The sequence below is a fragment of the Dreissena polymorpha genome, chromosome 2 (genome assembly GCF_020536995.1).
Source record: "Dreissena polymorpha isolate Duluth1 chromosome 2, UMN_Dpol_1.0, whole genome shotgun sequence".
Lineage (NCBI taxonomy): Eukaryota > Metazoa > Mollusca > Bivalvia > Myida > Dreissenidae > Dreissena > Dreissena polymorpha.
In genome coordinates, this window is record NC_068356.1 from 33,725,657 (window position 1) to 33,741,090 (window position 15,434).

General features: G+C 31.9%; 1 protein-coding gene across 1 annotated transcript; it reads right to left on the reverse strand.

The window, feature by feature from the left end:
• Window positions 1-1,212: 1,212 nt before the first annotated feature.
• LOC127869647 (neuropeptide SIFamide receptor-like) lies at window positions 1,213-6,541 on the reverse strand. Its single transcript, XM_052412305.1, is given in 3 exon segments — window positions 1,213-1,978; window positions 3,665-3,764; window positions 6,220-6,541. Coding segments are annotated over 3 exon segments (1,188 nt in total).
• Between the last annotated feature and the right edge of the window lie 8,893 nt (window positions 6,542-15,434).

A 15,434-nucleotide genomic window follows, 5' to 3' on the forward strand; every position in this document is an offset into this window, starting at 1 on the left:
GATACGATACAACTGTACCACTATGAGCTACTATTATTGAGATATCTTTTTAAACAATGCACATCTGAATAAAAGTTTATCTTCACCACCATTTCGCTTCGCAGTTGACACTCTGATGATATTTTGAAATATTCAAGGTAACGTAGCGAGTAAAACTAGCTTTCGTAACGGAAATATACGTCTTAAACAGTGTTCATTTTGTAAAATATTAACATCACCCTTACAAAATTAGATTTTACGGGAGATTTTACAAGTTACTGTTTTGAACCGGATCGAACTGGCATACCTGTTGTTTAAGGAGCGTTCCCGTGCTTCATTAACATTACGTTCCTCATCTGAGCAATACTCATAACCATAAACGATGCGCGTTTATTGTTTCCCTAATTGTTGCATAATGATTGTTTAAGCCAGTTTCAAACGCGTCTTTAATTGTAGTTATTATCTTATTACTTATTGTCTTAAAGTTAAAATATTGATATCCGTTACACCAGCTAAGTTCCTGTCGTGCATGTTAAGAATATAAATATAACTTTTTTACGAATGTTGCCTGTACAAACTATACATATACTTGAAACAGTAGATGTAATTAATGTACAATATATGCACAGACTCAGTTAAATAACAGACACTTTTTTTAATGAGGTTTTAACAAAGTTCGTGTAGTTTTATGTGTCCTTTGAATTTGTTGTGTAAATGTCAATGAAAATATATTTCGCATTAATTTGTATAATATGTTTCTGACAGAAAAAGAGATGCTCTCGTCGCTATTTGTAAACGAAAACTAATCTTATTTTAGAAAACAGCGATACTATCACTTTTTGTTTTATTGTTCGTTCAAACGTTGTCTGCAAGTACCAAGCACGACCACTGTTTGTAAGCGTTGTTAATTGGATTGCATCTCCCATGCGTTTCATGCAATAAATCAATAGCGACTTGTTTATAATGTAATCGAATTACCGCATATTGTTTTGTACATAAAGTTTAATTCATCGATTACTCTTTTTTACAATATTACAAGTTTGATTGAATTTTGTATCGTTCTTAAAAGTTATATCGATCGATGATGAATTATGAGTTGTTTTATATGACTCTTTTGAAGCTTGTACTCATTGGTTTATTGTACTATAAATGACTAGACGAACACGAAACCGAATACACATATATGTATGCAAACATGAAATATGAATATCGATCTAAAAACACCACAATGTATCAATCATAAAACGTGCTTTCACAAACATAATTTCCATTGGTTTGGTGTAACAGATTCATTGTCCCACATCGTCTTTTGTTCACCCTTAGAGTAATCTGGCCTTTAGAATAGTCGACCGACATAAGTCTTGTACTTGAAAAACGACTTTGCCTTCTGTGCAGTTCAAAGCTATTGGAACACGAGAGCAATGCTGCTGTCCTTTTACGAATGGTTTTGCTATAGAAACAATATATAATTGGATTCACGCAACTGTTGGATATCGCAAGCCACTGTGCGATTGGTGTGAAAATGTTCACCATTATATCAGCGGTCAAACTTTTTTCAGGCGGTGGATTGAACGAAAACATTAAGAAGATTATGTACAAAGGAAGCCAGGAAAATGCAAATAAAAATACAATAAGAACTAACATTTTGATGACCTTCACTTTAGACTTCTGAATGACGTTATTGTACCGAAAAATTCCCGGTGCGTTTCTTGTTGACACTTTAATAGCTATCTTTAAGTAGCAAACCATAATAAAAACTAAAGGCAAAACGTAGCAAGCTATAAACACGACCAGCAGGAACACGGAAGCACCATTATCAACAGGCCAGTCTTGTACACAAAAGTGAAACAATTGGGTGCTGATTATATCCGTTTTTACTTTATAGAAGAGAGCCCAGGGGATCATGATGCATAAGGAACACGTCCATATCAAGAAGACGATTGTCCTCGCGATTCGCCAAGTCATCTTGTGTTCTAGCGTGTAACAGATGGCCAAATATCTGGAAATACACATTTTGTTATACTAGTATTTACAAAATGTTTTCAAAACGTTTAATTGGTATATAATATACCATAATATATAATTTCAAATGAGATATCATGTACATGTATAGTTCTGGCTACCATAACTTTAAATGTCGCTTTTTATCATTTCGACAGGCGCGACTTTATAGTTATGGACCAACCCCATTAGGAAAGTCAACCAGAAATTCCCGAAAAGTTGACAGTTAACAAAGACCGGTCCAAAACAGCTTTTGAATGCAGTTATTGGCCCAAATCAACCACTTGATGGAAAGATTGACATTTTTCACATTTAACTGATATACTTTCACAAATACTATATTAAACATTTAAAATTTATCTATTCTGCTCTTACATATCGAAAAAAACAGCGATGTGACAGACTTTCTTGAAATGCGAATCTCCCGAGATTTCACGGTCGTGAAATCATATGATGTTATTTCTATTTTTAATAACATACCATGTGCTCAAGTGTTTTCAAATTCAGTATGACATTTCCCGGTATTTTATATTATTCTGGCTAGTTTTGTAAACAAATTCTAGTGTAAATACAAACTCAAGGTAAATAGTATATAAAACTACCTGATTCACACTGAAATCAGTCTTATAATCCACCAGAAGTAAGTTGTTAATCTCAAATAATAGATTTCAGAAAACGAAAGTAATGTTTACAATTTCAGCAAAAAAAGTCAAGGTCGATCCGAAAGTATCCAAATGAAAACTCGTCACGTGACAAAGCGACACTGGCGTCAAAATTGTGAATTTCAGACTGATGAGAGTTATTTTCATCTATTGTAAGATGCATTTGAAACATTTGTACCTTAAAATATTCCCCGATGCAGTAATTTATATTCATTCACCAATATACGTAGAAATGTATCCAAGAAAATTAGCTTTCTTTGATTTATAGCGTGACATAAATATGTTACGGCTCTGGTTGACTTTCGATATGGGGTATGCTTCAGCGTACAGGTATGTCAATACTATATAAACTGTACGCTGAAGTTTCTTTAGCTAGTACAGATACTCCATTCTGGTGAATATCATTACGAAATGAATACAAACAACAATGATACGGACATTTGAATAAAATAAGAATGAAAGTATGATTGAAATCACATCAACTGAATGTAAATGAGATGCACATTGTCAGGTATGTGTATTAACGGTATCCGCAACTCCATGCATAAATCCAATAACGGCGAAAATATGCTGTCGTGGCTGATAATCCAGTCAGATAAGCCGATAATTATTGACTTAATCGATAACGCGTAATAGCTTCACGTTGTTAACCGAGATGATAGTTTACCTTGGTCATTTAAATCCCGATGGTCACGTCATTTGTTATTCAATATTTAAAATGTTACCCATTTTAGAAAGCTGAAATGTTGCTCTTTCTAAATATCTAATTTATATGTCAATGCATAACATATTAAAAAAGATATGACGAGTTAAACACAACGTAATTATGGTTTGTCTTATACACATACCGGACATTATTAAATGCATAAATCGATATAATTCGAACGTATGTTACTTACAATGCGAATTCATGTGTTGTTTTGGTAGTTAAAGATAATATCTTAAAGTTTAATTGCTATAAGATATATACGACACCTATGCATGATTATGTTTTCACATTTATGACATAATTCTAAGCATACCTGTCGACTGCAATGGCTGCCAGAAAGTTGACGGATGCGCACACGGACACCCCCTGGAGGTAGGGAGTAGCCTTGCACAGGAACGCTCCATAGCGCCAGCCTGAAACATGCGGGGAAATACGATAAATACTGGTTTAAGAATAGAAACGAAGTGATTTAATGGAGCTTATAATATATCACCGAATTACCATTTGGGAAACGAAACCCAATTAGTGTCCTCTTGATTTTTTTAAAAATGTGTTTAATTATATATTTTAATTGAAATATATTATAACAAGGAAAAACACAATTGTATTCTCAGACTGTGTTAAATTTAACATTATCAATAAATTTCTTTACCCGCCAACAAACACAATGTAGTTTTACGAAAGATGCTAAATAATACCAATATACTTGTGTTGTACTGGTAAACATAATAAAATACTTATTGTCATATATTGTATCTAGTATATAGTGTATACTATATAATACTGTTAGATTTAACATATTTTTGCATGTACACTTTAGAGTAAACCAAAACTAAAAAATGAGATTTATATAGTTAACACGATAAGCATTAAAGGCACAAAATGGTATTGTTGCGAAGTAGTGAAAGTTTGACAATGTTCATACAATCATATTTTTAAGTTGTTTTTTTTAATAATATTTATAACGCACTATTGTGGGTTCTCAATAGTACCATATATACACAGGTACATTTTCGCAATACGTGTTATCCATATTAGTTAATAATCGATCATTTCATAAACAATAATCGTTTACATTATAGCAATCATCATCGAGCTTGTCTAACAATAACAGCTACGTATCATCAGTAACGGGTTCTCGTATGCGAAATGGGTAAATAGTCAACATCCAAGCTTAAAATAAAATATATTATTTGTAAGTAATGCATATACTTCGCCTAATTATTATTCAAATTTCAAGTGGTAAAAAAGTATCAAACTAAGAAAAAACAACGTCGTTTCAAATGTCTCTGACATGTACTTTAAAAATTCTGCGGTATATACTTTGTTTCAAGATAATTGAAGTGGGAAATTAAACGATAATGGAATGACAAAGTTATTGTGATTTGTAGATAAGACCCGATTATCAAGGGATTTTTCTTAATGGATTAAAGATTGCATTTAGTGACAATCATCGAAAAGAGCATTTTATTTTCGTGCTAGTAACAAAAATGACAAGCAATTACAAAACGTAAGGATTTGTTTTGCCTTTTTGCCGATCATGTCACCAAATGTCACTCAGCGCACGAATTTGTACTATCCTTTAGATACGCAAAAGTTAATATTTAAGACACTTTAGAAGAATCCATTGTGTTTTGTTTTAACTTTGTAGTATTATTCAAAACTTTAAAGGGACCTTTAAAAAAAATCACTCAGCACACGAATTTGGACTAGCCTTTAGATTAATACGCAAAAGTTAATATTCAAGACACTTTGAAAGAAACCATTGTGTTTTATTTTAATTTTGACGTTTTATTCAAAGCTTTAAATGGGTCTTTTCACAGATTTTGGCATGTATTGACGTTTGTCATTAAATGTTTCATATTGATAAATGTAAACATTGGATCTAAAAAGCTCCAGTAAAAAAAGAATAAAATTAAAGCAAAAAAAGTAACCCTCAACTGGGCTCGAACCACTGATTCCTGGAGTAAAAACACATCGCTTAGTCCATTCGGCCATCCGTACTCATACAATGAGTGATGTATTTTATACTCTATATAAGCAATCCCCGAAGTATCAACAAATGTAACAACAACAAAAGAACTCTCAAAATTATTCAATCGTTTCGCGTTGCAACGCTTTATAATGTTCAGGTTTTCAAATCGTCAACAGATGCATATAATGGTTATTTTAGAGCATGTTAAATGTTCAGTATTAACGTTTACCAATACAAATATCATAACAACAACGAAACGTTGCGAATCTGAATTAAAAAAAATTGTCCATTTATCAAAACGTTAAAAGGTCCCTTTAAGAGCCGTTTTACATTTAGGCATTATGCCATCAATTGTGGAAAATAGCTTATTACAGGAAAGGTTTCAGTTGCCTTATATGCTATAAGGATAAACGCTGATGATATATGTTGATTCTTCTCATCGATTGCGTGTCATAAACTGTAAAAAACTAATTAGAAAAAAAACAAAAACATTTTTGTCTTTATATATGGTATAAGTATTGTTTGTTAACTTTCATAGTTGTTTGGCGAAAGTCGTCAATGGTATGATAAAAATAACTTTCTTTCAGAAATATGTTTGTGTCTAAATTTTAGAGACAATTTTTACATTCTTTATAATACTTTAAGACAAACATACAAAAATTGAAAGTTATAAGTACAATACAACTGAAAATATATTTACGTAGTTGGTATCATAACATATGCACTTGCAATATAGAACAGCCCTGGTACTTAAAATGCAACAATACTCACCTTATGTCCCAATTTGTGAATTGAACGTTACTTTACTGACAAACATAAATTATTAGCTTACCATTGTATTGTGAATTGACCGTTAACTTACTGACTAACATAATATTCTAATATACACTTACCATTATATAAGCTATCCAAAAGTGTTATAGGCAGACAGAATACTGCTACGAGCATGTCGGCAATGGCCAAATTGACAATAAAGAAATTTGTCAACGTATGAAGCCTGCGTGTTCTTCATACCACTATAATCACCACTAGGTTTCCGAACAGTGCAAATATGAAGATTAAACCATATGCAATTGAATACAACAATATCATGTACAACGGCTGACGAATATCCGGAATCAAATCATAATTAGTGAAAGTTGTATTAGCAAGATTTTCAGGGTTCCCGGTGGTGTTTGAATTATTCGTCCGCTGCCTATCGACTTCATAATCCATCATTATTTATTAGTTTTCAAACTGTATATTTTGTTCAAACTTTATATGTGTTAATTGCTATTTTCTTTAGTATAACGTTTATTATACGCATCCAATACTAACATGTTTCACATCTAAATAACAATCTCGTCATGTCAGTTAAAAGCATCGTTTTAATACACAACATGATCTTCCTTAATTAATAAAAGCGCTCCAACGGAAATTTTGACAAAATAAGAATTGCGTTAAGTTGTTCTAAGTGGCTTCCTCGCTATTTAACTGAAACAGTCGATTCGATATTCGACAAGGCTACTGGCCTCGTAGACAAAGCAAAGAAGTGTGGTCCACGAGGCGATCGGCATTCACTTATTTGTTCACAACGCTTATGGCTTTCCCGTTTTAAATGCGAAGATTGTGTACGAACCTACGGGGATTAGAAAATTCTATTCAGCTGTTAGTAATTATGTTCGATTGATTACTCTGAGATTTACATGATGTCGTTTTAAGTTCTTTACGTTAATAATCGTAAAATCTTAATAACAATTTGATTAAACGCCGCTATTTTGTGATTTAAATAAACATTTTTTACCCCTTAAAAATCTTAACTCGTAATCTTTTTTTACGTGTATTTTAAATATTGAATCTATTTAATTACATGTACTCTTACCTACACATTTTTATATTATTTTACCAAAAGATTGTGTACGGGCAAGTTAAACCTTGTTTAAGCTGTTTGTTTAAGCAAATAGAAAACATAAAGTATGTCATGAAACAAATATGTTACAGTAGCTTCTAAATATATTGTTTATTGCGCTCTTATTGCTATGGATAATATTTGTATTATATTTCAAATGGATCAAATAAATAACTCAAATCATCAATTTATTATTTCTCCATAATACAAGCTGTTAAAATAGCCATTTTTTTTATTCTTATCTCAAACTAAATATAGCTCATGATACACAGCTTAGATACATACATTTTAATATCAGAAGCGATTGACGAAACCAAATACCATTAAGATAGTGATCGTGTTTTTATTTCATAGACATTAAAAAAACTGCAGCCGTTCCTTCCACGATAATATATGTTTCTATTAAAAAGATAGTTATCTTATTATATAATTGCTGAGAAGTTGAATGCTTTTGTAACGCCAGCCTTTGGGTTCACCAACCGCTTAATATCTTTTACAGCAGAAATGTACCTACATATTGCACTTTAAACATGATGTTAGTTTAACAAATATATTATAAATACACACACACATTGTTTATGCTTTGCTTTGGTTACGCCATAATTTTATAACGCATATACTACGTTTAATTACACATTAATTAATTACACAACTTTCTTTGAAAACTTGTTCATTTAGTTTGTCGTATAATAATGTTTAAAAATCCTTATTGACAAATTTGCAGGATAAAATTAACCGTTGTAGACCGACCTATTTTTTTAACCTTAAGATTAAAAATTCATGCCGGGTTTCCTATACTTTATCTGCTATAACATGTGTATATAAAACGTGTAGTGAAACTTAAATTAACACTGTAGCTCATACATAAATCAAAGTTATTTAAAATGAGATTATTCATGAAGTATTTATAATGAAATAGTCAACAAGCTGAAATCTATGACAATCGGTTGACGAGCAATACATTTATCCACTACATCATCAAAGTGTAGGGTAACAGTTATGCCGCTTTGTATCGCATAGACTGAAGAAAATGGTGATATTGTTGTCATCGTTTTAACTTATTTCCCTTACAGGAAATTTCGAATTATTGGCAACAATCAATGTGGGTCAGTTAAATATATCGTATGATTAATTATTTTTAGACATGTGTATATCCAAAATATGTTTCTTTAATTTATATATAAGTTAACGATGATCGGTCAAACACATAAAACACCATTGTTATAATTAATAACTAAATTGGAAGACTGTTTATTGTCAGTTAAATTGTATTAACCGAATTAGTTGGCTGTATTTGACCAAAATACGTCATTGAGTCAAAATTAAAAGATTATGTTTTTACTCGTAAAAAGAAAAGTAAGTATTTCTCATAAATATAAATATCTCTTCAACATAAATATTTTCAAATAAAAAGAATTGTTAAAACCCGTTGGTAAATTCCTGTGAGCTGTTATAAAGCTTGTACTTAATTTCGTTTGATGTAAGGATTAACCCTCGTACAATAATTACGAGTACATCTGTTTTCAATAAAACTATGTTTAGTTGTGTATTTAGTGAAACCATTATAGGATTCTCATATATGGTCGTAGAGACATTTATTTCTAGTTTATTACCTTAGGAAGTATTGTGAATCCTCTATGCGGATATTTGACTTTATTAGTATACAGTCTGCACGAATGCACTGTGATTTGTCGAAAATTAGTGTATTTTTATTACCCACATTATTTAGTTCTAAGGACTTATGCAGGTTTCCAATCAATTTGCAATTTTCGATCCGAAAAAGGTAACGATAGTGCAACTGCACCCTTACATTATCATGAATGCAAATTTTATAATGCCGATCTTATCAAATATTTTTCAATATCTTCACAGAACAGATGATAGCCTTGGTTTTAAGTTTATCATCTACATGTTAGCTGATTTTTATATACGAATTTTAATAAACATGTGGCAGACATCATTTTATATTGTTAATAAATGTTTGAGTGATTCTTCACATATCAGAAAATCATATATAGTGCTATTGAGTACTCGGAGCATCTTCATACTAACAAATACACCAAGGATAATATCCAGTCTTATAGGTGTTTTCTAACCCATGTTAACCATTTGTTTCCAATTTGAGTAGAATAACTATTGATGCATTTTGGCAAACATTTTATATTTAAATCAAAATATAACTCGTTTCTTTTTAGATTTATTGATCTAATAAACAGTCAGATTTCCTTGTATTTCTATATATAATTGTTTTCGAGTATTAAATGTGTAACACATGTTATATCGTTGTTTAAGCAAGTATTTGTCAATGCTCAGATATACACGTACATATGAGATGGCGGGCTCCATCAATTGTCGAAGTCGAACTAGTTCAATAAAGCCGATATTTTGTGAATAACAGAGAATTAGCATCTGTATAACGTTATTTCGAAGCGATGCCAATGTCCATAATCAAACATTTGGAGCATCAAAGTACATTTTTGGCGTTTAAAGCACATATTTGAGCATTTTCAAATCAAGCAAAGCTATATTTTAAGACTACGTTCCGTTGGAAAATTCGAAACATCTCAAAATTAAAGAATAGAAATATATGACAATGACCTCCGGTTTATGGAGATACGGATAGTGGGTAAGGTAAACATTACAGGATTGTCTGAATAATATTAATGTCCGGGCGACAGAAATGTCATTTTGATACGAACGTAAAGATGACATTAATATAATGTTCTGAGCAAGTACAATGAAGAATGCATACGTTCAGTATTCACAAACCTTCATGCAAAGTGTGCTTTTTGTTGTTAAAAGCTTTTCCTTTATTTTGACCTAGTGATCGTGTTCATGATCATACATAAATAAGTTTCAAACATGATCTACCACTAAATGTATAAACAATCTGAGCGTATGGTGTGAATAGAAGTAACATTTCATAACACGACTTCACACAAGCTAAATGGTAACGAACTGCCACAAACACAATGCGATCAAGAAATTCGTTTAATTGTCTTCATAATAGCCGAAAAGAACATCCCCTTTTAATGTCAACGTTTGTATTTATTTTAAAAGCAATTACTATATTTATTACATATAACACAAACCGGTACGTACAGTATGTCGTAATGTAAAGAATATAACATATTCGCATGAATAGCTTAAAAAACAACTACGCCACTTTTTAAAATATTTGGTATAATATTTGTACCCATAGTAACTATACAATCAACGATTACATTGTTTCTGACAATGTACTTTGAGTCTTGGCAACACGTTTCATGGCTGCAGCAATTCATTTACTCTCTCGGCCAGCAATTATGTAATTAAAGTTTCCAATGTTTAAGGATGAAATCTCCGAAGCTATATTTGCTCATTTCTATATTAATGACGGACTTTCAAGAAATACAAAGTTTATCATAAAAAAAGCCATAGTATCTCTTTAAAACGTTTGTGCAAGTTACAAAAAATAATTTTAAAACAAGAGCATCATGATAGCCCTAAAGCTCTTACTTAAGTTCATGATACACCAAACGTTGAAAACTTGATCTAGTAATATAGTTTTTGACACCGTGCAAGAACCAAGCCTGAATTTTATAAAGAAACTCAAACAAAATTTCGAATACATCGACAACCCATTTGACATGTATTCAGCTCATTTGAAAAAATAAGTAATAGTTACGAAGTTGTGACGAGTTTTTGTTTAACCTTTGACCTGGTGACCTATGGTTTTCGATGCAAGTGACTCAAATTCGAATTTGTCATTGATATTGTCAATATGAACATTATGAATAAGTATCATCAATCCTGAGCCATGTGTGACTTCTAAAAAGGTAACACAAGCTAAATGTTCTTACCATGTTTCGTTATCATGACTGAATAACGGATGTTTCTTCTAGAGAGGTAGATGTTGCCTCTTTGAGATGCAACAAGGTTTTTCTTATATTCGACCTAGTTTTTAGACGCACGTTTATCAGATTTGCACTCGGCCAATACAGTGTATTGGCAAACATTCTGATCAAGTGTCAACAATATTGAGTAATAAATACAATACATCTTCTATATCGGTTACAATATTTGACCTCGTGACTCTCGTGAACCAAATTCGAATTCTGTCGAGATGCTGTCTCGATATGACCGTGTATTATTGCCACTGAACGGACGATTTTGCCTCAAGAGGAGTATCAAAGTTTTCTTTAGATTTTACCCCTCGACAGAGTTGTTCACAATACAAGAGCAATATTAGGACGATTAATAAGCAAGATTAAAACTCGGTTTAATATTTTCAAGATGAACATCCTGACTTTATTTCACCAAAGTGAAGTGCTTCATTTGCAAATAATGAATCCATTTTGTTGTCCTTGTGACCTAGTTTTCGGATGCACACAAACCTGATTCTGATATTGTCAAGATACGTATTCTGACAAGCAAAAAACGATAGACGACGCGCATCGAAGGATGCTGGGCATATGGTGACCATATAAGCTCATCACGACCGCTTCGTACACAGGTGTATATATAGAGAATAATAGGTTGGTGACGTAGATGAAGAATGGTTATCTGGCAAGTTGGAGGAAGTTATCGGGTGAGCCGAAGGAGAAACCGATAAGATCCTCCGACGAGCCAGAAAACCATTGCCCATTTACGTCACCAACCTATTATTCTATTTATCTTGTCACATTACAACATTCGTTGAAATGTTTCTAAAATATCTAGTTTTCGATTATTTTGTGTTTAAATATTTAATATGGGAAAAAAACACTCGAACAAAAACATTGTGACGTCACGTCATGCAAAACGCTTAGGCTAGCTTTCATTTTGTTAAACAACACAGAAATCGAGTCAATCGTTATTAATTTAATACACAAAGACTAAATTATGCTGTTAAAACAATAATGTTTGAACAAACAGTACTTTACATTTATTTTGTATTTTTTTAAATTGAAATAAAGAATACTTTATTAAAAGGAAATAGTACAGGCATGCGCATGCGCGGATAGCAACTGACGGATACTCGAGATCACGTGGTCATCTAGCTTTTGGGATATAAGGTTACCTGGTCATCGGGCTGATTTAAAGTCATGTGACAGGATAAATTAAAGATAAATGTCACAGCGAATTTAAGGGAAACCGGATACGACACCGGTTTATTGAAACGAATGCTCATGATTGCGATCATGGATTATTATGCTTGTGAATGCTCATATAGACCTTGCTGTCAGGATCTACAAACACAATCTAAAAATACAATGTTGTTAAGGAAAAACATACGTGTAGATTGACAATGTCTCACACATGTATGATTTTAAAATAAATTAGCTATTTTTAATTTATTTCGTGTCTCTATATTGCTTTATATGCAGAGTTGGGTACGCACAAGTACAATCTTTATGTCTTACAAAACGCATCATTCAATACTTAATTGGTCAATTAAATATTCATGATAATGCTACACAAAATTACTCATTAATCACATTTAATTACTTTGCAATCGCGATCAAGCAGAATGAAATCTTGTGTGTGCACCTGTATGATTCACTATATATACGAGTTTAGGACCATATAATCGTTACGGTGTTCAAATGAATATAAAGCTTTATCAACAGCGGATATCACAATAAACTTTAATCATAAAGGACGATCAAATCATTTAATTGATATAATGTGTATCAAATACATTTTAACGATGAAACTTATATAACATCGCCTTATTGTTTCGACAAGAAACGTATAAGACACATCACAATTAGTACATTAGGAAAATAATTAAGTAATGCATTATATTTTAGAAATGAACCGTAAGATCGTTTTCCGTAGCTCTCCATTTTCAGGAATCGATAGACTAACGTTTTATCAACAAAGATAAAAAAAAATATCGACTTTGGAAATTACCCAATGTGATACGGCTGTTTAAACAAATACATGAAATTGACAACGGATAACAAAATTTGTATGATGTTAGTGATATGGCATATAATTGCAAGATGATACTTTCGACGTAGAGATAAACTTGTTATCATCGGCACACTTTTTATTTTAGGAATGGACCAATGGCACATAATTATAATATACACAATACACACATATCACATTGAATACAAACTGATGAGTATAGTTATGCCAATTCCTCAAACAGAAACATGTATACTGTGTAAGTATAAATTAACTTTGCAATTAAGATAACCTGCAGGGTATGTGATAATTGAAAAGAGATCAAAGATCAAAATGATACAAAACCTTTATATTTGCGTTTCCACTGAATAGTTTTATGTACGCATAAGAAAGAATTATGAAATCCTCTAGATGAAAACGAAGTCATATTACTTGATGAATTCGACAACCAATACACTGATTTTAAATACTTAACACTTTTCGGAGTACTTAAAGTGATATTATGGGCATTTTTCACTGTTGAATTGAGCTGAAAAGAATTAACAGGTTAAAAGAGTTAGTTAAAATGTGGTTATTGACCAATTATCTGCAACTCATCTTGCTACCAGTTGTTTATAAAAAATATATTTTATATTCGATATTCTTACGTGACTCACCCAGTCCTTTAAGCCGAAATGGTCCGTAAAACAAAATTATGTCTTTGTGTCGTATGCACCATTGTGTCACATCGGTCTTTCTGACCTGTGTGAATGCGCGCTAAGCATTGTGGGAAACGGACTTTTTTCCATCATGGCGTTGGTAAACATAATAAACACGGAAGTGAAAAATGGTAATTAATTATTATCTAAAACAGTCCCCATCAAACCGGGCCAGCTGTAATATATATTTGGATGCAGTTGGTGCTTCAAAAGGAGCCACTTTTCATGTCAGTCTATTGTTTGTAAGAATCACTAAACACGAAATTAGACTAACTAAACACGTTGCAATACCGTATCTTCGAAATAGTAAATAAATCTAAATCATAAATATTTATAATTAAATACCTGCTGAAATTTGGGAACGTACACGATTTAAAATAAACGCTGTGAACATTACAAGGAATCGTACATGTAGGCCTACTGTGTGAGAGGATTAATCAGGGATAAAATGAAATGGAGTTCGAAGGATCTCACATTTTGAGGAGGACGTCATGGTATCTTGGACATTTGGCACTTTCATATATTTATTTAGTAGATACTGAAAATGCTGAATGTGCTAATTGCAACATCAAAGACGAGCAGGTGAGATTTTTACAGCTTTATTTTTCTTGACATAATATTGTATGTTTTCCATTAAATGTATATGCCAGTGTTTTTTTTCACCATTTTGGGAATGGGGCCGGGTCCGTTTGAATTTGAAAATAACGTGTTCTTTTGAGTTAATTTGTAAGATTAATATTGTTGCTTTTATGATTAAAAATACTTTGAAATTGATAATAATAGTGATTTTAATAAGATATATTTTAAGGTTCAACTTCCATAGCTTGACTTTGAGATAATTCACATGTTTATATAATTAAAAAAAATGAAATTGTGTGGAAACCTTCCATTGGGAATTTTTGTCCCATTTGCGAAAAATATATACTTTTTTGCATTGGGAATGGGTCCTCTTACCGCACCCAAATTTGAACGAAAAAATACACTGTATGCTCAATTTTAGCTCGGCTGTTTTCAGGGAAAACCCTAGGTATTGTCATGGACAGCTCGTCGTCAGATGTCCGTGTCGTGCTTAAACCTTTACATCGGCTCTAAAATCAAAGTGCTTCCACCTATAACTTTGAAACTTTATATGTTTATGCACCTTGATGATTTCTACACACCACACCCATTTTGGGGTCACTACTCACTAGGTCAAAGGTCAAGGTCACTAACCTCAAATTTAAAAAAAAAAAAATTTCATTTATTCAAAACTGCATCGCAGCCTAGCTTGGCACCAATTAAGTGGTGCTCTTGTTTATATATAATTTTAAAAATGTGTTAATAACCAGAATAGTTGATGCATGTATAAATTAAAAGATACAGCCATGAACAGTGTGTTTTATTTTTTATTAAATATGCTTTGATTGCGTATATGCAAAACAATGAAGTCCATAAATTGTTTACTGATTTTTAAAATAATGAATGTCACACCTCGCGTACCACTCCGTTTATGTACCAACACTTTATGTACCACTATCTGACACTGTATGTACCATATTTATAATATATAGAGATAACTCATTTAATATAAATGTGTGTTATTAATGAAATGTATTTTCTGTGATAGTATTTATGAATTAAGACTAATATATTGTCCATAGATTTT